This window comes from Heteronotia binoei, chromosome 6, assembly GCF_032191835.1.
Source record: "Heteronotia binoei isolate CCM8104 ecotype False Entrance Well chromosome 6, APGP_CSIRO_Hbin_v1, whole genome shotgun sequence".
Lineage (NCBI taxonomy): Eukaryota > Metazoa > Chordata > Lepidosauria > Squamata > Gekkonidae > Heteronotia > Heteronotia binoei.
Window position 1 is genome coordinate 82,232,934 of NC_083228.1, and position 23,893 is coordinate 82,256,826.

A 23,893-nucleotide genomic window follows, 5' to 3' on the forward strand; every position below is an offset into this window, starting at 1 on the left:
TCCAGGGATTGCTATGCAGTTGCACCTACTATTCAATGGACAAAGTAGGTAGGTGGGGAGGAGAAGCGGGAACCCTCAGAAAGGTTCAGAAGCTGTGCATTGTGAACCTTTCTGAGGGTTCCCCTACTCCCCACCTACCTACCTTGTGAGCAAAAATTCTATTTTGTGAGTTACAGGCATTAAAGTTGTGAACTACTGCATAAATTAGTGTGCTCTGGGGTCATCCTTCCTGAGCTAAGACAAAAATGTGTGAGCTAGAGGCTAAAAATCTGTGAGCTAACTCACACTAACTCAGCTTAGAGGGAACACTGATCATGATGTAACACTCACCCCTGGTGCTGGGATAGTAGGTCCTGAGCCTTCAGGAAGTATAGGTAAATGCTGTGTGACAATTTGAGAAGATGTGTGAACCATGGTTGACATGGTCACCAAGGGGTGACCAAGATGCAGGAGGTTTTGCCCTGGATTATTTTCTGAATCATGCAGGAGATCAGGGGATAAGGCAGAAACATGTACAAAAGGACCCCTGCAGGAGGGCATCCCCTGGAGACCATGGAGATGGAGGACCCCAATGAAGTAGTGAGGGTACCTGGTGTTGTCTATTGTGAAGGCATCTATCTGAGGCTGGCTGAATGCAGTGAAGATTGAGGTCAGGTATTTCTGATGCAGGGTCCATGTTCCAGCAAGCTCAGCCAACAGAGAGTCTGCTGTGAGATTGTTGATTCTGGGAACATGAATGGCAAGCAAGTGAATCCTCTTAAGTATGCACGAGTCCCATAGCTGAATGTCCAGTCTGTACAGTCTGGTGGAACTCATCCCACTTTGCTTGTTTATATAATACATGACTGTCACATTGTCTGTGGTACAGTTCAATTCTGAAGGCACGGCAGAAAAGAGGGGAGCGTTCAACGGACAGCTAAGTGTTCCAAGTAACTGATGTGGAAGCTCTGTTTGATGAGGACCAATGACCTTGAATGTGAAGAGCATCACAATGTGCTCCCCAGCCCCAGAGAGATGCATCAGTGTAAAGGATGATGTTTGGAACTGGAGGAAAAAAGGGAAGGCTGTCCAGGAGGTTGTCCAACAAAGTCCACCAGTTAAGAGTGAGTAGAACAGAGTCCAGTACTACTAGAAGACTGGACTGCGGGTGTCAGAGTGTGCTGAAAAAAACAAAATTGCAGTGGTCTCATACAGAGTCTGGCATATGAAAGAACAAAGTTGGTGGCAGCCATGAGACCTAAGAGGCACTGAATGGAACAAGCATGTTGAGTCAGATTGGAGCAGAATTCTAGGACTGATGACTTGATTGTAAGTGCCCTGTCCTTGGGCAGGTAAGCCTTCTGAGGGATGGAATGGAGGATAGCTCCTATGAATTGCAGCACCTGACTACCAGACCCCTCTCTGAAGAAGAGAACCGAAACAGGTTCTTCAAAAGCCGGCAGGGCTCCATTAGAGGTGGCGTTGAGGAGTCCAATTGAGTTTGAAAAATATTCTTCCCTCCAAAGCATCCATTTTCTCCAGGTGAACTGATCTCTGCAGTCTAGAAATGAGCGTAATTCTGAAGGATTCTCAGGTCCCACCTGGAGGCTGGCATTCCTGCTTAGACCCAGCCCTAACGTCTCATGAAAACAAACAACATGATTTGCCCAGCTCCATGGGCACCAAGCAAACCCCTAGTCCCACCCCTCTGGAGTGGTCTTGTTGCATGTGAAAGTTGGCACAACCATGAGACCCGAGGAGATATAAAATAATCAACACTTAGAGGAGGTGGGTATCTTTGATATGGAGGAGCTAATGTTGGGCAATAACTCAATATGCCATAATGAAATTGATCTTGGGCACTCCCCACTTCTGCTGGCTTGTGCCAAGAAACAGACTGCGGACTAGGAAAAGCACCAGAAATGAAACTATCAGCTAAGCTGCCCAGAGAACAATCCTACGATATAAGGATTTTTGTCATTTTTCCTGAGTCTCCCAGGGGATGTGCAAGCTACTTTACAGTATCCAGTGAGTTTTCAGTAGCTCACAAGCACTGTTGGAAATGCCACCCCTTATGGCTATACTAAGAAAATGTATACTATCTCTAGTGTATTTTGTATCTTTGATAGTTGTCCTGCTCTCTGGTATGCCACTTTTTTGAAATTGTTGGAAGTGGTTAAGAATTGTCTTGTGGTTAAGAAGTGAGGATGGGAAGTATGTTGGTTATCTCTGGACTTTGTGTCTATCTCACCTACAGAGGTGTTGTTGTTATTTTAATTCTTCTGATAAAGGCTAGGAGCTTTGGAGGTGGGATAGAGGGCTAAAAGAATTAAGATGTGTACAGCCATAACTCTCTGAAACAGGATGAACAGTGGATTGTTCTCTTGCCACCTTCACAATGTAAATGACTGATGTAATGACCAGCAATGTGAGGTTGTCCACTGAGTTTGGGTGCAATCACACTGGAGATAAGGTGTGGCATTATCCTGGTTCTGAAAAAACTGGTTCTCTTTTATCCATGCCTGGGCATTCACACAGCCCCTGCCAGGAGAAGTGCTGACTGTATGTGTGCAAGAGGAGCTTTCAGACTGCTCATGTGCATGCTGAGCTGGTGTGGGGCAGGTGCAGCTCACGCCCGGTCATTTAGACAGACGGGAAATGCTCCCTACATACGACTTAGAGGTTTGCTACCTAGAAGTTCCTGGTAGCTATTTAATCTAGTCCCAGTTCATCCTGAGACAAGGTAGGTATGGGCAGGACTTGGGTGGCAGATGCGGTCATGTGATTGAGCACATTAAATCCAGATGGGAGGCGTGACTAGGTCAGGCCAAATCTCTCATGTGATTGCACCTTTTGTGTGTGTGTGTGCATGTTCATACTGAGACGAGGTAGGTATGGGCAGGACTTGGGTGGCATTTGCGCTCATGTGACTGAGCACATTAAATCCAGAGGGGAGGCGTGACTAGGTCAGGCCAAATCTCTCATGTGATTGCACCTTTTGTGTGTGTGTGCATGTTTATAAAGCGCTAAAGGTACCTTTATTTATTTAAATGTTTTGTTTCTTTCAATTTAATTAAAAAGAGTTGGAAAACTATTCTGAAGATGGACAGGGAAGCTTCTGTTGTACTGAACATTTTTAAGCACAGCTACACAGAGAAAATGGTACAGTTGACCATAACATAATGAGTGCACCTCCAGAGTGGCCCCACCAGTTCTACGCACCCTAAACTAGCACTTTCCCTAGAGACAGCCAAGAGGAAGCTCACTTATGTTGGTCTGGGCACAGCAGGGATCTCCTTGACTTGAGGTGTCAGCAATACAATGCTTGAAGTTTGTGCTGAACTAACCACAGAAAAGCAGATAGTAGATAATAATTATATTTATTTGATGTAAACATTTCTATTCTTCCTTATCTCCTTGAACTCACAGCAGAGAATCATTTATTTTATCTGATGCTTCCACATAGAGATTTCCCCTGCATGGACAGCAGGAAGCAGACAGCATTCCAGACAATGGCTGCTTCCACATGGAGGTTTTCCTCTACTTTGGCTTTCCAACTAAAGTGATTTTTGAGGGGGGGGGAGGGAACACCCACACTATGTCATGCTTTAATTATGCTCCAGTCACCCATTCCCTGTCCTGGGGATGCTCTTTCCAAACTTGCTTTTCTCTAATCTTTTTGGAAAGTGCATAGTCCAAGCACATTAACATACTATCTGGATGGGAAGGTGTACATTTTCATGGGTCTCACCCATATTGGCACAATTCTTCTGTTAGCTGGCAGCTGTTGCTATGTGCCATCAAGTTATTTCTGACTTATGGTGATGCTATGAATTAATTACCTCCAAAACCATCTTGCATGGGATCCTGCAAACTGAAGGTCATGGCTTCCTTTCCCCCCACTGGGGGGTGTTTTCAAACTTTGAAAAAGAAACTGATAATTGCAACAGCACCGTGGCACTTTGGCACTTACAGCAATTACTGTTGTTGTTTTTTAAAGCCCTCATTGGGGAAAAGATGCAGGGAAATGGCAGCTGATGGGAGAAAGTATGCAGTAAGCTCCCATATGGAAGCTCCATTGCCAGTGTGCATGCTTCTGCATTTGCAGCATCAATTAATGCCAAATGGAGACTCCTTGCTGTGTGGATCAGGCCCAATCTGTGCATCCATGAAAGGGTGTGTTTTCATAACTCCCATGAGGATGCAGCCATAGTTTTGATAAGGAATTATTATCATTTTAATTTTATCAACAAACATGGAAAAGCAGCAAAGATGATATAAACTACACAATTTTATGGAAAAGCTGTATCTTAACAATCACAGATGGAAATAAAAATAAAGACAAATGTAACAATATAGCTGATATGAATAAAACTAGCATGCATCTTGCTACTAACCAATCAGAAAGACTTTCTGATTGACAGAGGAATTGATTGCCTTTTGAAAAGGCTGGAATGGTTAATGTTTAGTGGTTGTTTCTATTTATTTATTTATCCTTGAAGATCATAAAGAAACCTCCACATTTTCCTGAATCAATAATACAGGAGGGCAGACCAGATCACTGAGATCACTGGCCTTATCCTATAGGAATTTTTCTGTACCTAAGTGGGACCCCTTTCATCCTGATTCAGTTACCAATCAAGGAAATATAACACTAGTTGGGGAATGGGACAGCAGCAATGATAATCAATGGGCATGTGGCTCAAAGGATATATTTTTATTCCTGAAGAAAATCCGTACTCCTCCTGCCCCATTCCCATAGGAGTTATTAAGACTGTCATGTTTAAAATGCCTGTGTTCTTTGCTCTTTCTCTTTGTCAGTAAGGAAAAAGGCAATAGAATAGGCTTTGCCACTGTCTAGATGGTTGTCTTAGCAGTCTGCTCCATCACAAAAATCTGAAAATGTGGTATCCTACAGAGACAATTTGTGTGTTTAGAGCAGTCTTTGGATGTTGTGCATTCCAATATCTGTACCTCTCATAAGACAGCCTCCTTGATCTCAGAAGAATTACCAAACTTGCAACATAAAAGTCCAATGGTAACCTAATGACTGTTGGTCCAAACTAGCCTTGCATCTCAAAAGATGTGAGTGGATATATAGAGATTCTCTCTTTTATGTGTTAAAAATCCAGTGCTTTGTGCACCAGGCAATGACAGGAAATAATGCAGACTCTGGGAAAGGTCTGATTCATTTCAGGACTCTTCCAAGGATCTCATCTTTGATGTTCGTATTGGCTGCAAAGACAAAAAAAATAACAATCACACCCACTCTTAAGCTGCTTTGCAAGAGAATTATTATAGGGTTTCAAAGGCAAGCAGTGCACACCTTAAATGTAGGGCCAATCCAGATGCAGTGGTGACCTTGTGGCTGCCACAGGGATGCCATCACCATTTGAAAGTGATTTAAAATTGCTGCAAGGGTCCAATCAGGATGTAGCAGGTTGAGGTCCTCTTTTTTACCTCCCATGCCTTATCAAGTGCAGAAATGGCCAGCACCAATCCACGGCTGTTTTGACACCTAATGATGTGGGGGGAGGGGGATGAGACCCATGCTGCGGGACTAATCATGATCACACACTCCTGGCATTTTAAAATAACTTTAAAATGATGGTGGCAAGCTTGTGGAAACTGAAATGACACCATCACATCTAGTGTGGCACTCTAAAAAGAGCCAGTGTTAGAGCCTAGTGGTTAGAATGTAGGGCTAGCATCTGGGAGATCAGGTTCAAACTAAAGAATTATGTAAGCCAACTTGGGTCCCCAGAAAGGCATGGACAGATTTTTTGGCCTGAGGACCACATCTGTGTCTCCATGCAGTTTTGAGGACTCCAAGTTGTGCACCATCTCTTCCTGTTTCTGGCTGTCCTGTACCCAGGGCCGGATCTAGGAGGGAGCAGAGGGGGCATTTGACCCGGCTGCCGACGAAGGGGGGGGGGCGCCAAATTGGGTATGGAGTCCATTTTATTCTATGGACCCATAACATAGAATGGGCCCATAAGGGGATGTCATTTTTTAATTTTGCCCCCCCCCCCAAATGTAGATCCAGTCCTGCCTGCACCACTACTGGCTTGCCTGCATTTACATCTAAAGGCTATCTAAAGGCTATTATTTGTTGTGGACAAAGACCCAGATGTGCCCTTCTCCCTGACTTTGCAACAGGTAGCCAGTGCAGCGCCCTCAGCACAGGTTGGATGTGCTTCTGCCAAGGAAGCCCCATTAGTAGCCTGGCTGCAGCATTCTGCACCAGCTGCAGCTTCTGAATCTGAGTCAAGTGCAGCCCCATGTAGAGGGTGTTACAGTAATTGATTCTCAAGGTGACTCATATAAGATGCTGGACATGGAGCTGCCTGTGAACATGGTTTGGACTTGATAGATTTTGATTATATGTTTTTGTCATTTTCTCAACTGAGGTCTATATATGACTTGTCTCCCTCCCTCCTTCCCTTCCTTCTCTCTCTATCTAATTTATATCCCACTCTCTCTCCTCCAAAAGGGACTTGGGGTGACTAACAGCATACAAAATACACTAATAAAATAATTCAAAATATGAAATGGTTAAAAATCTATCCCCATTAAAATTTATCCACTATCAAGCAGGGTAGGATGCATGGATGGTGAAGACACAGCTGAAGTATACCAGCTGCCTGGTGGATCAAATCATCCAACGGCTGCCTGAAAAAGAGCAGCTTTGCATGCCCTGTGGAACCTAGGGAGGTCCCGCAGGGCACGCACCTTTTCAGGCAGCTGGTTCCACAGGATGGGGGCCACTACTGAGAAGGTTCTTGCCGTTGTTGAGACAAGGTGGGCAGTTTGTGGACCAGTAAATTCAGAGTGGAAGACTGGAGAAGACAGGGAGGATCATATTGGGAGAGGCAGTCCCAAAAGTATGAGGATCCCAGGCCGTTTAGGACTTCAAGAACCAATATTTTGAACTGGCACCAGAAACTAGTTGGGAGCCAGTGCAGCTGCCATAGGGTAGGTGTTATATGTACTGGACACTCCTGTCTGCAATCTGGTAGCTGCAGTCTGGACCACTTGCAGTTTCTCAAGTATCTTCAAAGGTAGCCCTGCATAGAATGTATTACAGTAGTTTAGTCTTGAGGTGACTGTGTTGAGTGAATTACTATGGGAGCAATCATTCTGACCTCTTCAAGCCATGAGATCAATGTCTCTCTATGGGAACCTGCACAATATGGCCTTAGGTTATCAGGAACCCATGATTGAGAGAGTCTTCAGCAGACCAGGTAGCTCCTTCCCCCAGGTATTACATGGAAGATTAGAAACATTTTTATTCTGGAAAACCTTTTTTTGATTCATTTTTATGACCGTCTGTTCTCTTTTATTTCAACTAATGATAGCTTTTTTCATTTTTTATGACCGTCTGTTCTCTTTTATTTTAACTAATGATAGCTTTACTGTTGCATGATATAGTCTAATTGTTTTTAGGATTACTTTAGCATTACATCGCACTGTGTGGCTTTTATGACCTTTGATTGTTAACCACCTTGGATGCCTAACACCAAAGTGAAACTGAGCAACCTACCGGCACCACTGTTCCGCTGACAGTTCCATCTTCATTTTGGTGCTTTCTGAGGTGTGGTAATTCTGAACTCTCACGATAATCTCGGCTTTTGGGGTTCAGCATGTCAAGCACCATTTGGCTCTTGGATGGAAGAGGTGGCTTGCTGTGCCCTACTTCAGACCTTGAGATTTTGACAGGTTTCTTCATTGGCACCAGAGCATCTACATTGGTATACAGCATCTGCTTGCTCTGAGTCTTTTCATTCAGAACAGTCTTTTCCTCTGACTGGGTGGAACAAGTGTAAGAACGGAATCGGGGTGTGGGGACTATGAAAGGAGGAGAGGATTGTTGCTTGTTAGAAGCTTTGCTGGCGTCCACCTCCTGTGGATTGGTAAAGCTCTGATCAGGGGTAGATGGGAGTTCTTTTCGTGGAGCCTTGATCACTTCCTGCTCTCTCTTAGATACCAGTTTGTCCTTGGATTTTGTGTAATCGTACAGTGGGTTGTCAATCATCTCTGGTTTGGAGTACATTTCTTCCAGTAGCAAAGGTTCAACAACACTTTTCCTTACCTCAGCATATCTGCAATGGTTAAAGGGATAGCAACTAAAGGTGGAGCAAGATTACATTAAATACATTTGTAAAGAGTTAGAAGAATATCAAAATGGCTGTGATGAAAACAGATGAGAATACTGATTTTTTTAAAAAACAGGAACAGGTGGTTACATACACAACAACAACAGTTGCCAATCATTAAGATGCTAGGAAGAAATAAAACACCTTAAACTGGGTTGCTGAGAATAGTTTGGTGAAATTATATACACTAACTTTCTACTCTAGAATGACACAGGTATTGTATCTATAAGCCCTACAACTAAAGCAAAAGTCTGGTTGTCATGAGTCCCATCCTGGTGTCCATAATTTTCATAATTAAGCTCCAAAACTAGGCTAGGCCAGCAGGCAGCATCCCTAGGCAGAGTAAGAACAGGACAGTGGATCACAAAGCACCACAAAGAAAAGAACAGGTTTTCTCCTTCAAAAACTGAGTTGCTCAGCACCAGCCAGAGCAGAAATACAGAACCTATCCATTCAAGGAAATTCGACTGTAACAAAATTGATAAAAGCTTGAGGGAAAAGTTACTATGGCCTTTTTTTCCAGGTGCAAGAAAGGGAAAAAGAGTCCCTTGTGGGATAGGCCCACGTCAAGCCAACATAGCTTGAGACCTATGAAGAACGCTAAGCTATTGAGCTAGGGTTGCATTAACCTCCTGTTTTATTTTAACTCTGTTTTGTTTCCTGGGGTCTGAAATCCTTCTCCACTCCTTTCCCCCCACACAAATAGTTGTATGTGACCTCTCTCCTTCCTCTGTTTCCCAAATAAAGTTAATATTTTTAAGATCCTGTGTCATTCCCAGATCACTCCGGTGCAAAAGGACTGGATTCTGTCTATGCCAGCTCTCTGTTGAGCCAAGCTGCCTGTTTAACAGAATTGGGGGGGGGGGGAGGGGGTAGCATAAGAGAGAGGCTGAAATAAGTCTGTCAGAGTGTGCCTAAGAATTCTGACTGACAGGCATGGGGGAAGCTACCTGTTGTGGGGCTATTGTGTCAGGGTGGCAAGCAATAGCCAAATGGCTTCAAGGAGGCTGGGAACCAAAGTTCTCTGGTTTTCCCTTCAGATCTTCTGCCTTGAACTAGCATGACAGAGATGAAGGGGGCATCTGCTTTAATAGCATTTAGCTCTGCAGCTGAAGGGCAACTGCAAGTTCTCCCAGCACTTATAGCCCAGCAATCATTCCTATTCCAACCTGTACTGATAAGCAGGTGAAATGAGAAGAGACTATAGATATGAGAAAACTCACAGTTGGTGATCCTGATTCCTGTATCCTGGATTTCGATGAGTTACAGCTTGAGTTACAGGTGATCTTGGTGACTGGGGTGATAAGTTGGAAGGCATGGTAGGAGACTCCAGCCCCATCAGAGAAGGGGTGTCTTTGGTTTGTGGGTCATAATTCCAGAGGGCAGGTGCCTGGTCAGGTGATGGGACCTGTTTAAGCTGTCCCGTTGCAGGGAATTGCTGAGAGGCAGCAGCCATCCGTAAGTAGTTTGGATTGCTGATATCTGTGGCTGTTGTACTACAGAGGTAAAAGTGGTAGTGTGGAGAGAAATAAATCAGAATCATACACAGGAAGTGAAAGCAGGCAGTCTGCCACTCTTGACAACTGATGATTCAGTGGTGAGAGACTACCGCCCTTTCACACAAGACTGGCTAACAGCTCCACCATCATTTTGAATATGATGGGGCTAGATGGGCACCATCAACCATTAGAAAGAGAGGGATAGGATAAGGAAAAGCCTGAAGGTAAAAATAATATTTAGCATTTGTATAGTATATTCAAATTTCAAAGTCCTTCAAATATGTTATAATATTCTTTGCAATAGCTCTGTAAGGTAGACCAGATTTTTAAAATGCAAGTCACAGTAAAATATTATAATACTTATACAGTGTAAAATTGTATAATATAGTGTAAAATCGCTTCTCTAAGGCTGGGTCCAGACCAGCAGTTTAAACCAACACAGGGACGGCTCGCAGACATTAAAAAATCAAGTCCAAATGTGCACACCTGCCTCCCGTCTGTCTCCTGTACTCACCCCATCCTCTAGTGGCTCTGAGACAGCTCAAAAACCTAAGTGGTAGCATTTTTTTTTTGCCACACACCATCCAACTTTCCAGGCGTCTGAACACTGGAGAGCACAAGCAAGGAAGATTGGCAGTATAAACCTGCCAATCTGCTCTAGGCACTCACTAGTATTCTTTTTAAAAAAAAGAAATTCAAACCACACTAAGGGGATGGCACACAATAACCATCTGACTGCACTGAAGTGCCCCTCGTGCAAGATACAGGTGCCTTGCACAGGAGCATCCGATCGGTCTTTGTCTTTTCCAGTTTGGGGGGGCCCCAGTGTGCCCAAAGCTGCCCATCTGTACCCAGCCTAATATTCTCTTTTAGTTTAATCTTGTTCCTTTATATTATATTTATTATATATAATTTTTGATGATATGTTTTTCCTAAGCAAAGACTTTCCATTCCTACATATTTCTAGAGGCAGTGATTTTTCCATTTGCATGAGAAATCAAATATTATGAGTTCAAATCTCCAAATTAGGCAACTTATCTTGTTTCCAATACATGCAGCTGTGAGTAAATTTTTCATTGGTCATTTAAATTTTGTCTGTAAATTTTGGCAAAAGCCCCAAAAGGGCAATTCTGGGATCACATGGTATTCTAATTTGAATTCCCACAGGCTATACTAATATAGTAGGAACAAAGGGAAAAGGAGAAAACATCCTTTGTGAACGTATCTTTCATGTTAGACTTCTAATAGCATTCCTTCCTTGTACTAGTAATATTCTTTAATCAAAGAGATGTTATTCTTAGAAAAGTGCAATGGCAAGTTGTGCCTCAAAAACACTTGGTTTAAAGACAAGTGGCCATGGTAATTTCGCCCACTCTTACCTGCCTGGAAGTTTGCTGTTAAGGAAACTTAAAATAGGTTATTAAGGAAACTCTGCCTGCTGAACAAACAAATAAGACAGGTAGCCATGAGTGGCCCAAGACCTTGTGGTACCTCTGAGGAAAATCCAAATGGCAGCTTCTCCAAGTATAACAATAAAATACAATACGCCCCCCCCCCCCCATAACAGCATTCACATGTCAGTAGCTATTTATCTTTATTGCATGTCTGCTCTGAATCTGTTGACTATTACTTACCCTAACTCTTCCTGAAGAGTGCATGAATATATCCTCATAAATTGTTTTACAGGATAAAAAAAAATATCAATAGGCTATATATGGGCAGAAATGGTAGAATGAGTGCATCCAGAGAGACCCAGTCTGAAAGAAGTGTTCAGTGTTCAGCATATATAAGCAAATGCAGGTGAAATCATGAGGTTACCATGAGAGATCTTCTTTGCCCTCATCCAGAGATGCTGTTATGGTTCCTCGAGAGCGAGCAAGAGCAGCTGCTTCTTTGGCTACCAGGTGACTGGATCTCCTGTTTGAAGAACAGCCCCTTGAAGTGAAAAGAAGGTTAGTGAATTCTATTTGTTTATAAACCATCTATTTAGAAGCAACTTTCCCAGATCTTTATTCTCCAGTTCCTTCTGGTTCTAATAGAGCTGCCTGAAGGCATATCACCAGTCAACAATTCAATCTCATGAACTCAGCTGCTTGCCAACATACCTATTTGTGGGCTCCCATTCTTTGCCATGGTCTATACTGCTCATACTTCTTACTGGTTTCTGTCCAGCAGACTCATCCCGCTCAATCTTCACAAAATCTGAAGCAAAAAATGTAGGGGAAGAGAGGGGGTGGGAAAGAGAGAATGCAAGGCCAGCCTTGCCACTAGGAAAAATAGCAATTGCCTAGGGCACCCAATCCTTCCTGCTGCAGGGCTCTGGGCAATGTACAGTAATGATAAAAACATCAGAAATTGAAATAAAACATCTAAATAACAGTACCATAAATCTAAAAGACTCAGATGGCAAATTCCAATTATTTCCAATTTCAGATGCTGACCACTTCATGGTCAAGGTAGGGAGAATGAGGGTCAGGGCAAATACAGAGAGCAGAAAAGGCCCTGTTGTTGGCCCTCTGGCATAAGTGGTTGGCCACTGTATTAGACAGGATCAGTATCCTGTTAGACAGGATCAGTATCCTGTCTAACACAGATGAACCAGTGGTTTGATCCAGCAGGGCTCTTCTTATGTTCTTATCTTTGCATTTTGGAGCCTATTGTATACTGAATACACTCTTCATTGCCCACTTTAAACAGATTCGACCAGTGGAAAAAGACAGAGGTGCCTCCCAGTTTTGTAATTCTACAAGTGGAAATAAATTCTGCTGAAGTCTATATTACTGACAATCAGGTAGAGGGCTCTCTCTCTCTGTTTTTGTGCTTTGAAGCAGGAAGGGAAAGTTGAAACTGGATTCTATGCATCTCTTGTAAATTTCAGACAGAATCCCAGAAGAGAAAAATGCTTTCTGAGTACAGAAACCATTAGATGTACTTACAGTCTTTTAAAAAATACTTAACCTCTTTAGTATCAGAGTTCTTTTTGTGGTCTTTTAAATAGGAAGGCCTTATTCATGCATTAAATATTCTGCAAAAAAAGATTATCTACCAGTAGGGAAAACACCTCTCTTTTGCTCTTATACATGCATCTCATTATGTGGCTTTTCAGCCATGCATGCAATTATTAAGCAGATATGCTTATTATCTTCATACATTATCTTGGTGGACATAGCTATCATCTCCTGCATGGAGATGGATTTCTGAGCAGAGCAAATATAATATATGGATAAACTGTTTGAAGAATGAATGAAGAACAAGATTTTATTCCAACATATGATTTGGTCAAATTACCATGAAAGCATATGCTGGAGTAAACTCTGGTTAGAAGTTAAGGTGCCACTAGACTCCCTTTTATTTTTGCTGCATCTAACACAGCTGCCCCTTTAGATTTTATAATGTATTAAATTATCCTCACTTTATGGATGGGGGCTTCAGGGCTGCAATAACTACCAGCTGCCCACAATAACTTGTATACTGAGCATCCCTTTCATTATCACATGTGGGACAACAGGCACACTCATGCATTCCAGCCCCCTCTTGTTCCTGTTCTTGCTCAAGAGAGCTGAGGCTAGGGTACATGGCTACTCCTTGTCATAGGCATAGCTGCTTTGTTTTCTCCTGAGTTTTTGAGGTATGTGCTGGAAAGGACTAAATAGACAGGCAGGCCATGTTTGGTTTCTAGATAAACACCGAAGACTGCTGGGAGCCATCTCCTTTCTCCAGCTTATCTGAGGGCCAACCTATGTTTTTTTTAATAAATTGGGTCTGGGTTCCCTGGGCCTGACTCCCTTTCACCTCAGTCACTCAGTAGCTGCAGGGAATGCTGCATTTAAAGCCAGCAGGACCCAATTTGACTTAGGATAGTGGCATGGGGGGGGCCTATTCCCCCCATGCTCCTCCATGCAGAGTTGCCAGCCTCCAGATGGGGCCTGGCAATCTCCTGCTTTTACAACTGATCTCCAGCTGGCAGAGATTAGCTCCCCTGGAGAAAATGGCTGTTTTGAAGGGTGGCCTCTATGGCATTGTGCCATGCTAAGGCCCCTCCCCTCCCCAAACCCCACCTTCTCCTAGATCCACCCCCAAAGTCTCCAGGGATTTTCTAACACAGACCTGGCAACTCTATTTCATGAACTGAAACAGCTCCAGAAAAGTTATCCGCATAACAGAATACTCTTAAATATAACTCCAAAGTTATGCAAAAAACTCCACACTGAGGCCTATTTCTGCTCAGGAAAAAAAGTGTTGGGTGGAGGGCAGGAGCCTCTCTCTGAGCCCATCCCCTGCACCACTGCTCTGAGTCAAATTGGTTCTTGCAAGATTGAAAAACAATGTCCCTTGTAGTGGCTCTGTGACTGAGATGAAAGCAGGTTGGGTCCAGGGGACTCAGGCCCAACTTGTGACAAAATATATCACACCTGAGACAACTGTGCTTTTCCACACTGGGTTTTTGATGCAGCTTGGCTCTTTAACTAGAAAAAAAACTGGGAGAGTTTTTTAGGGGAGTAGTTGTCTTTAGGGGATTAGAAAACCCAATGCAGTTAAGAAGCCAAGCTGCATTAAAACCTAGCGTGAAAAATCCCAAATGCACAACACTGACATGGCACCTCTGAACAGTGACAAGTGCCAGCTGCAACTAAGCCCAAGGAGGCCAAAATCTTGCTTCTGGAGACTACATTCTTCTCCTTCTGAGCAGTTCTGGGTCAATATGACAGCCCACACAACTTACTGACATGTTCCTGATGGGATACTGAGGCTGAGGGGTGTTAACATGGAGGACAGGCAGACTCCCAGCATTCTGCTGACCTTCCCCTCAGCATCACACTCCCTGCTTGCACCACCCCATTTTCAGGAGGTGCCAACTTTCACCTATCCCATTTCCTGTTGGCATCATGAAAGCAAGACATGCATCCCGTATCTCTGTCAATCTTAGCTAGTTAGACTACATTAGAATCCTGTCACTTTACTATCTTGTCTAGAATGGAGTTCCTTAAATAAAAAGACTCATATAAGTTTACAAAGATAAAGAGGCTCTGTGTAACTGTTCTGGGACAGCACACACACTGACCAGATGCACTCTGCTCCATTGTAAGTCTAGAGCACTCTGCTAAACTATGGAAGTAATTCCAACACAAGGACTATGTGACAGAAACAAAGCCATTTTTTCCCTTCAACTGGCGCTCCTGCATCATCACTTTTGGCTGGATTTATCTCAGAATGCTGCTAGGAAAACAAAACAAGCTCTTGCTTGACCTTTCCTGACCAAGAAGTAGAGTCATTGCCTTACCATAGAGTTTCTCTCTCTGTTTGCCTTGGGAAGTTTGTAGCTTGAATTCTCCTTGGAAGATACCTGTCTTCTCCCCATGATGTGTTAGCATAGTTTGGATTGGTACTGGGGATTCTGTAGCTTCACTCTGAAGGGCAATACAACCTTCTCCTAGGAAACAAGGAGGGAATGGATTCTGATAAACTGGAAGCTGACAGCACATTGCCCTCATATCTCAAAGCAAACAGGACTAAGGCACAATGGAAAAGGTCAGGAAGCAATTGTCAGTTTCAACTTTTGTGCATTTCTGAATTATTTCCTTGCTTGTAGATTTCCAAGAAGCATCTGGCTGATGGACCTTTGTTCTGATCCAGTTCTGATTTGAGTACAGATGAACATTTGCTCTGATCCAGTAGGATCAATTAGTGTTGCACAAGAAAACTTCTGGGGAGGGGGAGAGGCAGGTTATACCTGCTGGAACTACACTGTAGTGCACCTGTTGAAAACATGACAGTGGATTTCTGTGGCCTGTAGATGAAGAAGTATTTACAAGTCTGAATAAACTATAGAGGAATATACCAATGCAAAATGCACTTACATTAAGCAGCTTGGATTGGGGGGGAGAGGGAGTGGGTAGATACATATAGAAAAAAGCACATAGTACAAAAAGTCATAGCCCCTCATGAGTACATGAAGTCACCTCTTACAACACGTGCTGAAATGCATTTTTATAGCAGAAAAGAGAGCACCAAAGCTGTCATTCAAGCTTTCTGCTGTCATTCTCCCCCACGCTGTCAGTGATTTAACTGTAAGTAGAAGTTGACTCATGCACAAGCCTCTGGGATAAGGCTTACCGTACGATTCATCACTATCTGATGACTTAATGCTGATCAAAATGTGTTGGTCCAGTAGGTACTCTGGGTCTGAAATAATTGGAGTCAGCTGCAAGAAAAGCCCAAAGAGTTCAGTAAAACTAGAGAAGAAAAGTTGTTTTTTTATAGCCTGCTCTTCATTATTTGAAGTCTTGGAGCGGCTTACAATCAGCTTGCCTTCCTCTCCCCACAACAGATACCCTGTGAGGTAGGTGGGGCTGAGAGAGTTATGTGAGAACTGGGCCAAGGTCACCCAGCTGGCTTCATGTGGAGAATCAAACCCAGTTCTCCAGATTAGAGTCTGCCGCTCTTAGCCACTACATCAAGCTGGCTCTCTAATGTAGTATTCATCAGCAGTACCTTTTCCTTGTGAATGTGTTTATGTTAAAGTAGGATAGCAAGTGTTTACATAGGAGAGAGGCCTACTGTATACCTGTAATTTACTCATGAGAAAGTATGGACAATTTTAGCCTAAGGGCCCTTTTGAAGCTCAATTATTATATTGTAATTTTTGCTTAATGACTTGTTCTCAGAAGTATTGACAGGACTGAAACCTGGTCTTGCCATTGGCAGGGAACTGTAGTCACATCTCTACCACATACACACATTTTCACATTATATTTTTAGGTGTGCAAATGAATCAGGTGTATGCCTTAAAAACATGATATGTAAAGTGGCTCTCAGTCAAAGGTAAGATGAAAATCCAGGGTCCAAGCAGGCTTATTTTTGTCTGCCTTTACAAGGCAGTAGGGGGAAATTCTTTTCAGAATGATTTCGAATGAATTGGAGCTGAACTTCTGAGAGCAAAAATGAATGAACATCATAAGCAGTTCTTGAATGATTTGTGGTGGCGGCAGCAACCACAACAGGTAAGTAGTATTGTCGCTGTAGTATTTCATTATCTTATGGCCATCCCCCCCCCCCTTTCACTCAGTTGTTGCATAAACACAAGCTTTTTCTAGAGCAGTGCACTTTAGGTGGCAATTTTCAGCTGGAGTGTATTATAATGGGAATTTAGGGAGATCCTGCAGGTTCCACAAAGAATCCATCTCAGTCACTTCCTGACAGGCTTTATTTACATCTATACAGCTTGGGCCTAGAGGCCCTAACTGCAATGACTCTAGCAGCCATCTTAACAACCACAACACAGCTTCTTTTTCCCAGAAGCCACCAGAAGGCAAATGGCCTCTCCTCAAAATATTGACTCTTTCTTAACTCTTGATGGGGTCCATGGACTATACTGATACTCTATTCCAGGGGTGGGGAACATCCGGCCTGAGGGCCATTTACAGCCCTCAAGATCACTTGGTCTGGCCCTCAGGGATTGCTGGCCCCTTTCCTCCCCCCATTTCTTTATTTCCATTTATTTCCCTTTCTTCCCTCCATTTCATTTTCCTTTTCCCCCTCTATTTCTTTCTTTCCCTTTGTTCTCTATTATCCCTTCCCTCTTCGCTTTCTCCCTTTCTCTTGGCTTTTTCTACAAAAAATGCTCTGGACCTAGGCATTTGCCTAGGGCAGCGGGCCGTGTGTGTGTGTGCGCGCGCACATGCCAAATTAGGCTCTCTTCACATGACTTCAAATAGAGACACAATTATTTGTATTGCTTTTGCAGCCATGAATCATTCTCCTTCAGCGGAGCACTGTTTTTTAAGTTGATAATTTTGTATGGCCTGCAAATGATGTTATAAATATCCAAATGGCCCTTAGCAGAAAAAGGGTTCCCCACCCCTGCTCTATTCTATTTTGTATGAATTATTTCTTGCATGTATTGTATTTTATGATTTATTACTACTTTTCATTACTCTATTCCTTTACATTATACCATTGTTTGCATATATAGAGGAGTGATTTTTGTGTTCCTTTGCTATTTGTTCTCTCTTCCCTGTTTGTTTAACCAGCAGTCAATGGCAGCCAAAGACTCTTAAGAGCACGACAACACAGCAAATGACACATAAGCTAATGGGTAAGAATTTTTTTTCAGGGCCAGCCTAAAGAGATACACCCTCTAAGTCATTTTCCATTGGTGAAATTCTTTCTGCCTTGATGGAAGACTTAGCAGAAGTGATATAAGCAGGGCTTTTTATGAGTAAGAACGCACAGGAATGCAGTTCTGGCTGGCTTGGTGTCAGGGGGCATGACCTAATATGCAAATGAAGCCCTGGTGGGCTTTTCCTACAAAAAGCCCTATGTAAAACAATGGTGATGTCAGGGGTGTGGCCTAATATGCAAATGAGTTCCTGCTGGGCTTTTTCTACAAAAAAAAAGCCCCGTGAAATAAGCTTTAGAAGAATTTAGGACCTCTCTCTCTCTCATATTATAGCTAGAGATGGACATGAAGCTTGTGTTACAGGTGAGATAAAATAACAGAAACTGGAAGCATCTAATAAAGGGTGCTTGAGCACAACATAAAATGTGTTGGATCCTAAAGACAATGAATGGGAGAATATTAGCTAGGATTGGAGAAGGATGTAGAATGAGACAAGTGTTTTAAAAAACAATAAACTTTTAATGGGACAGATACTAGGAAAATAGAGACTAGTCCACAAAAAAAAATTCAAGGGAAATTAGAAGCAATAGGAACAAAAGGATAATCTAGATACAATTGTATAAAATAGTTTCAAGTAGAAAAAAGAGTGGAGATATATACAGACAAGAGAGAAAAGAGTGGAAAACTAACAAAGATAGCTTTTGAAGAAAGCTTCAGCCTACAGGCTGAAATACACAAAAGAATTCCATTGAAAAGGGACACTGTTTTAAATAGGGTTTTAAATAGGGTTTACCTAACATTTGAAAGCAGCATTTTATCCTAAATCTAAAAGCATTATATGGATCTAAGTTGCAAATATCCAGATTCATCAGAATTCTTTTTAGGCAGAAATACTGTCAAATCATGTCTTTGGTCACATAATATTTTAATAAATTCATTGATACCTCAATGATTGCTATAAGATCCAATTATAAAGAATGGTTCTAGTTGTAACCATGCACCTAGCACCAGTTTCTGAGCTGAAGAACTGAGGAGACCTGAGAGAGGTTTCCATCACAGACTGCCAATGTCATCTTGTTAAGCAGAAGGACAGCCAGCCAGTAGGTCTTGTTCCTTCACATGTGTGTTGTCTGGAATGTGACTCACCATACAAAGCCAACTGGGAGGCTACTACAGCAATACTTAGTTGGAAATTCTTTTAAGGACACCAGCTGGAGAATCATTTCAATATGTTCCTCCAAGCTTTTTTGATTACCCATATACTCATGTACTATAAGGATGTGGAGGTCTTTCAGCAGAGCCCTGACAGGGCATTCTATAAACTATCTACATACAGGGGTGTTGAACTCATTCCTTATGAAGGACAGATCTGACATAAATCAGACCTTGTTGGACTGGGCCATGTCGGGCCAGGCCATGTGTGTACCTATTTACGTTTAGGTAGCAGAGATAGAAATTTTATAAAGAACACAGACAAATACAAATATATATTTTTTAAAAACTTAAAACATTAGCATTCATTGGTCTTAAAGATGCTTTATTTGTATTTCTCCCATGGGATCCAGGGAACCAGGCAAAGGAAGCTCTGGCTCTTTACTTCCTTCCCCAGGGGACCAGGAGGTGGAGGAGCCACAGCCAGTACCGGTAGAAGGAAGAGAGGCTTGGCTCAGTAGCTCTGCTGTGCAATTGAGAGAGCCTGGCAAAGCAAGGTATTCCTCAGAAGCCTCAGCCAATGGAGAAAATAGAGGTTTTGTTCTGTAGCTCCTGTGCAATTGAGCAAGCAACCTTGCAAAGCAAGCTGTTATGCAGAAGGAAGCAAGGTATGGGGAGAAGGAAGCAAATGACAGCCAGTTGCTTGGGGGCCTGATAGGAGCCCTCCAGGGGCCTGATTCGGCCCCCAAATTGCATGTTTGACACCCTTGATCTACAAGGACAAGCATCTCCCAAATGAAAGACCGCGTGATCTTTTGGTCTACACTGCTTGTTGTTTCCCCTCAAAATAACATTCATATTGTGGGTAAACTGCTTTCTCACAGCAAACAAACCACAAATTGTTATTGCTTGGAAAATGTGATTTTTTTTTACTCCCCACCCACAAAGCATCCCCCTGCTATTGTGATAGCTATAGAGATATGTAAATATGTGAATGTCAGAAGCACTTTTTGATAGTGTCTGTAACTTCTCTATGACATAATTCCTCCTCTATATATGCTTGTGTGATAATTGTGCATCTTTACAAAGCCTTTAATTAAAGACTTCCCATGCCATTATTTAGGGACAGAGTACTTTCTTGCTGTAGCACTCAAACAGAGGGAGTGAGTTTGTCCAGCAGCATGTTTACCCTAGTTTTATGGATGAATCCTAAATTAGCTTTTCCAGGCCTCATTTTGGGTAGGAGCTCACAGGAGCAGAGCTCCGGAACTTCTAAATTTTATTGTGCTCTGTCTTTCTTACCCCCCTCTCAAAAAAAAAAACCAAACTTGTTTCTGGGCCCTATTGCTCAAACTCCCTGTGAGAATTTTGCTGAACTCTAAAGATTTGACAAACTTTCTAATACTCCCCCCCCCCCAAAAAATGGGAAAATAACCAAAACATATAAAGCAGGCAGATAGAAATCTTCATCATGCCACTATGACCACTTAGGAGAAAGTGATTTAAAAAGTATGATGAGAGTAAGGTTTTATTATGACAATTATAATTCAAGAAGCATTTTAATTTATGATTTAGCACACCTTCCAGTGATATCAGGGGTGTGTGTGGCATATGCAAATGAGTTATGCAAATGTTGTACTAATGAGCTCCAGCACCTCTTTTTTTACAAAATGACCCCTGAGCTTTTCTATACAGTTCTGGAAGTCTTTACTCATATTGCAGACTGATGTTTATATTTGCTTTTCTCTTCTTTAAGTTTTGTAATTCTAGATGTATAAGCTGGTGTTCTATATCAGGGGTGGTCAACGGTAGCTCTTCAGATGTTTTTTGCCTACAACTCCCATCAGCCCCAGCCAGCATGGGGAGAGCTACCGTTGGCCATCCCTGTTTATATTACCATAATATTATAAAAAATACAGATTTGCTCTACAGCAAATTTACAGATAGAATGCTGTTTTTAAAAGTACAGAAATATACTCCCAGCTACCTTAGGAAGGCCTGCAAACTTTACCACCAGTTCCCCTTCATTTCCTTCCTCATTTTCTCCCTCCTGGCTCTTCTTGCAGCCTGCAAGAGTGTTAGAAAAGAAAATAATTTTCCAGCTGAGAAATGCATTTATAAAAAGTAAACAAAACCTTGCAGTTAAGGATGGTTCCTAATTATTCCTTGTTCCAGACAAAGGAATGGAAAGCACTTAAGTCTTTAAAGGATATGACCCTGAATGAACATAGCACCTTTGCAAATGGCCTTTCTGGGCCATCTTTTTTTATTATTTTGTTCCAAATTAGAATGGCATTAGGAAGCTCTGTGCAGGCATGGACAAGGGGATAAGAAGAACATGACAGCTTTTCCTACACCACCCAAGATAGCACATTTTCTGAAATTCTAATTTAAGATTCTAACACATGGTTTCCATAGAAATGTATACAAATCTATATATAGTCAAAAAAATTTTCATGGGGCTGGGTTAATCAAACTCTGTGGCATGAAAATAATGGGAAAAGTACAGTAGAAGTATGTTACTTTTCTTTCAGGTCTGGCCCTGTGACAGAGGGCAGCATAATCAGAACACTTTGGGCATGTTGTCTCTCATGTCATAAACACATTTCAAACTCAGAAATTAAGGAATATTATTTACAGCACCAATATACAGTCTTGTTTCCAGAGTTGCTCTAAGGCAATGCCTAGATCCTTCTAATGGGATTGATTCTTGGTCTTCCAAGACCTTAACTAGTTTGACTAGCTCCAGTTCACAATTTAATTAACCTGTGTGGTTCAAGATTTTAAGATGTTTAGCCCAAAGAAACAAAAAGGAAATTATGGGCTGACCCAGGGAGTACATGGCTATTCATTTTTCCCCAACTGAGTTTCCATGTGATCACGGGGAAAGGGGAGTCTGAAAATTTTTTCTTTAGAATAATGAATTGATTTTCTAGGCCACTACCAACCATCTTGATTGGGGTGGAAGTATCTTGTGCAAAATCATGGTTTATGCATTATAGAAACAAACAAAAGACCATCTGAGAGATCTTTGCGGGAACTGCACATGATAAAGTTGCTAGGTTTGACTCAAGAAATATCTGGGGACTTTGGGGGTGAAGCCAGGGGACTTTGGAGGTGAAGCCAGGAGCAAGGTTGTGACAAGCACAATTGAATGTCAAAGAGAGTTCTGGCCATCACATTTAAAGGGATCACATGCCTTTTAAATGCCTTGCCTCTGTTTGGAAATAATGAAGGATAGGGGCACCATCTTTTGGGGCTCATAGAATTTCACCCCCCGAAACTTGGGGAGTGTTTTGAGGAAAGGCACCAGATGTTATGCTGAAAATTTGTGCCTCTTCCTCAAAACACCCCCCCCCCCACCCTAAGCCCCAGATTCCTATGGATTGATTATTATACCCTATGGGAACCCGTCTCCATAGAGTATAATGGAGTGTCCAGCAAACATTTCTTTCCCCCACCCCACTTTCTGATAACCCTGAAGCAGAGGGAGGGCCTCCAAACTGGGGATCCCCTGCCCCCAACTAGGGATTGTCAACCCTAGAACATGAACTGCTGTAATAAAAAATAGTCTATGCCAGCACAATGGTATAAAATATGGTCTTGTGCTGGTGTTATGGGCTGACCTAGGATATTACAAAAATGGCAGAACAGATTAATAGTGCAATCCTAGGATGATATTTGCATCTAAATGGAAGGCCCAAAAAATGTCCAGAATACTGGAAAAACGAATTAACTGAGTGCATGACAATGGTAAAACTAACATTTTATTTGCATAATAGATCAAATTTAGAATTTCAGTTAAAAGTGAATGTATTTTTTATTTTATAGTTGAAAAGTAGGACTGAATGATTAAAGTCAAGAATGATTAAGAAATAGAATCAGGTAATATATGTTTGTGATAATAAAATGTTGGATACAAAGTAATGAAGAAAATATGGAATATAGATAAAAAAGGTGGAAGTCTAGATTATATATAAACAAATCCTATGCAATAAAGCAAGTTCGACAATTGTAATAAATAGAATAAAGTGTAGCGAGATATAATAGATAAAGCAGATGTCCATAAATGATTGTCTTGGTCTAGGTCTATGCTTACATTTGTGTCCATGAAAGGCAATCATTTATGTATAACTGTAGTAATGTACTCTGTGTAGTTTGTAAAATAAAATTATGCATAAGGGAAGAATGCAATCCTAAAGATAATTATAGGCCTATTGTGAATTAGTGTTTTGCCTTGCTTTCACTATGCATGTCCATCGGGTTTTCTTTTTCATTCTGCATTGTTTTTCCTCCCTTCACTGCTCAGTTCACTTTCTATTTCTCCGTGTTTTCTGACAGTGTTTTTGTGCTGGTTTTTCCTTTGCTTGGCTTCCAAGCCAAAGGTAAGTAAAAAAAATACAGATTCCCTTGGATTCTTCCCACCCAGCCTCCGCCCCTCATAGACTGCTTACCTACCCACATTTTAAATTTTTTAAACTGTGGGATGAGTCTAGTGATTACCATTGCTAGTCTCATCCCACTTGTAAAAAAATGACTCCTGGCTGGGCTGCCCTATCCCATCACTTGGTTTCAACTGGGCAGCAGGAGAAGGCAGTGTAGAACTATGCCTGCAAGAAGTCATTAGTCCTGACAGGGCTGCCCTCTTCTACAGCCCAGTTTCAACCAGGTGGCAGGAGGAGGCAGTGCAGAGCTGTCTGTTAGTTTCAAATCCTGGCTGGGCTGCCCTCTCCTGCCATCTTGTTTCAACCTGGTGGCAGGAGGAGACAGCACAGAGTTGTCCCTGTGGTGAGCTGCTTCTCAGATTCAAATCCCCACTGGAAGTCAGATCAGAGTAGCCCATCCTGGCAGTGGCAGCCAGAAGAGGAGGAAAACCAGGGGAAAGGTGAGCACAGGGTCCACTCAGCAGCCTAGGCAGGTGGTTGGCTCTCCTCCAGTGGGAGCAGTGCCAGGCTCCTGGGGGAGCCATGTGCCATCAGCTTTCCCAA

The 23,893-nt window shown here is 42.3% G+C and overlaps 1 protein-coding gene across 1 annotated transcript in view; it reads right to left on the reverse strand.

The window, feature by feature from the left end:
* Positions 1-4,934: 4,934 nt before the first annotated feature.
* Positions 4,935-23,893, reverse strand: part of INPP5D (inositol polyphosphate-5-phosphatase D) — a 124,805-nt gene continuing 105,846 nt past the window's right edge. Inside the window, exons 21-28 of the mRNA XM_060241947.1 lie at positions 20,893-20,972; positions 15,749-15,836; positions 14,916-15,065; positions 11,740-11,836; positions 11,453-11,569; positions 9,359-9,631; positions 7,523-8,081; positions 4,935-5,214 (exon numbers count right to left, since the gene is read on the reverse strand). Of these exons, the coding sequence (XP_060097930.1) occupies positions 5,173-5,214; positions 7,523-8,081; positions 9,359-9,631; positions 11,453-11,569; positions 11,740-11,836; positions 14,916-15,065; positions 15,749-15,836; positions 20,893-20,972 (1,406 nt within the window). The 3' untranslated portion in view covers positions 4,935-5,172. The remainder of the gene's footprint in view (positions 5,215-7,522; positions 8,082-9,358; positions 9,632-11,452; positions 11,570-11,739; positions 11,837-14,915; positions 15,066-15,748; positions 15,837-20,892; positions 20,973-23,893) is intronic.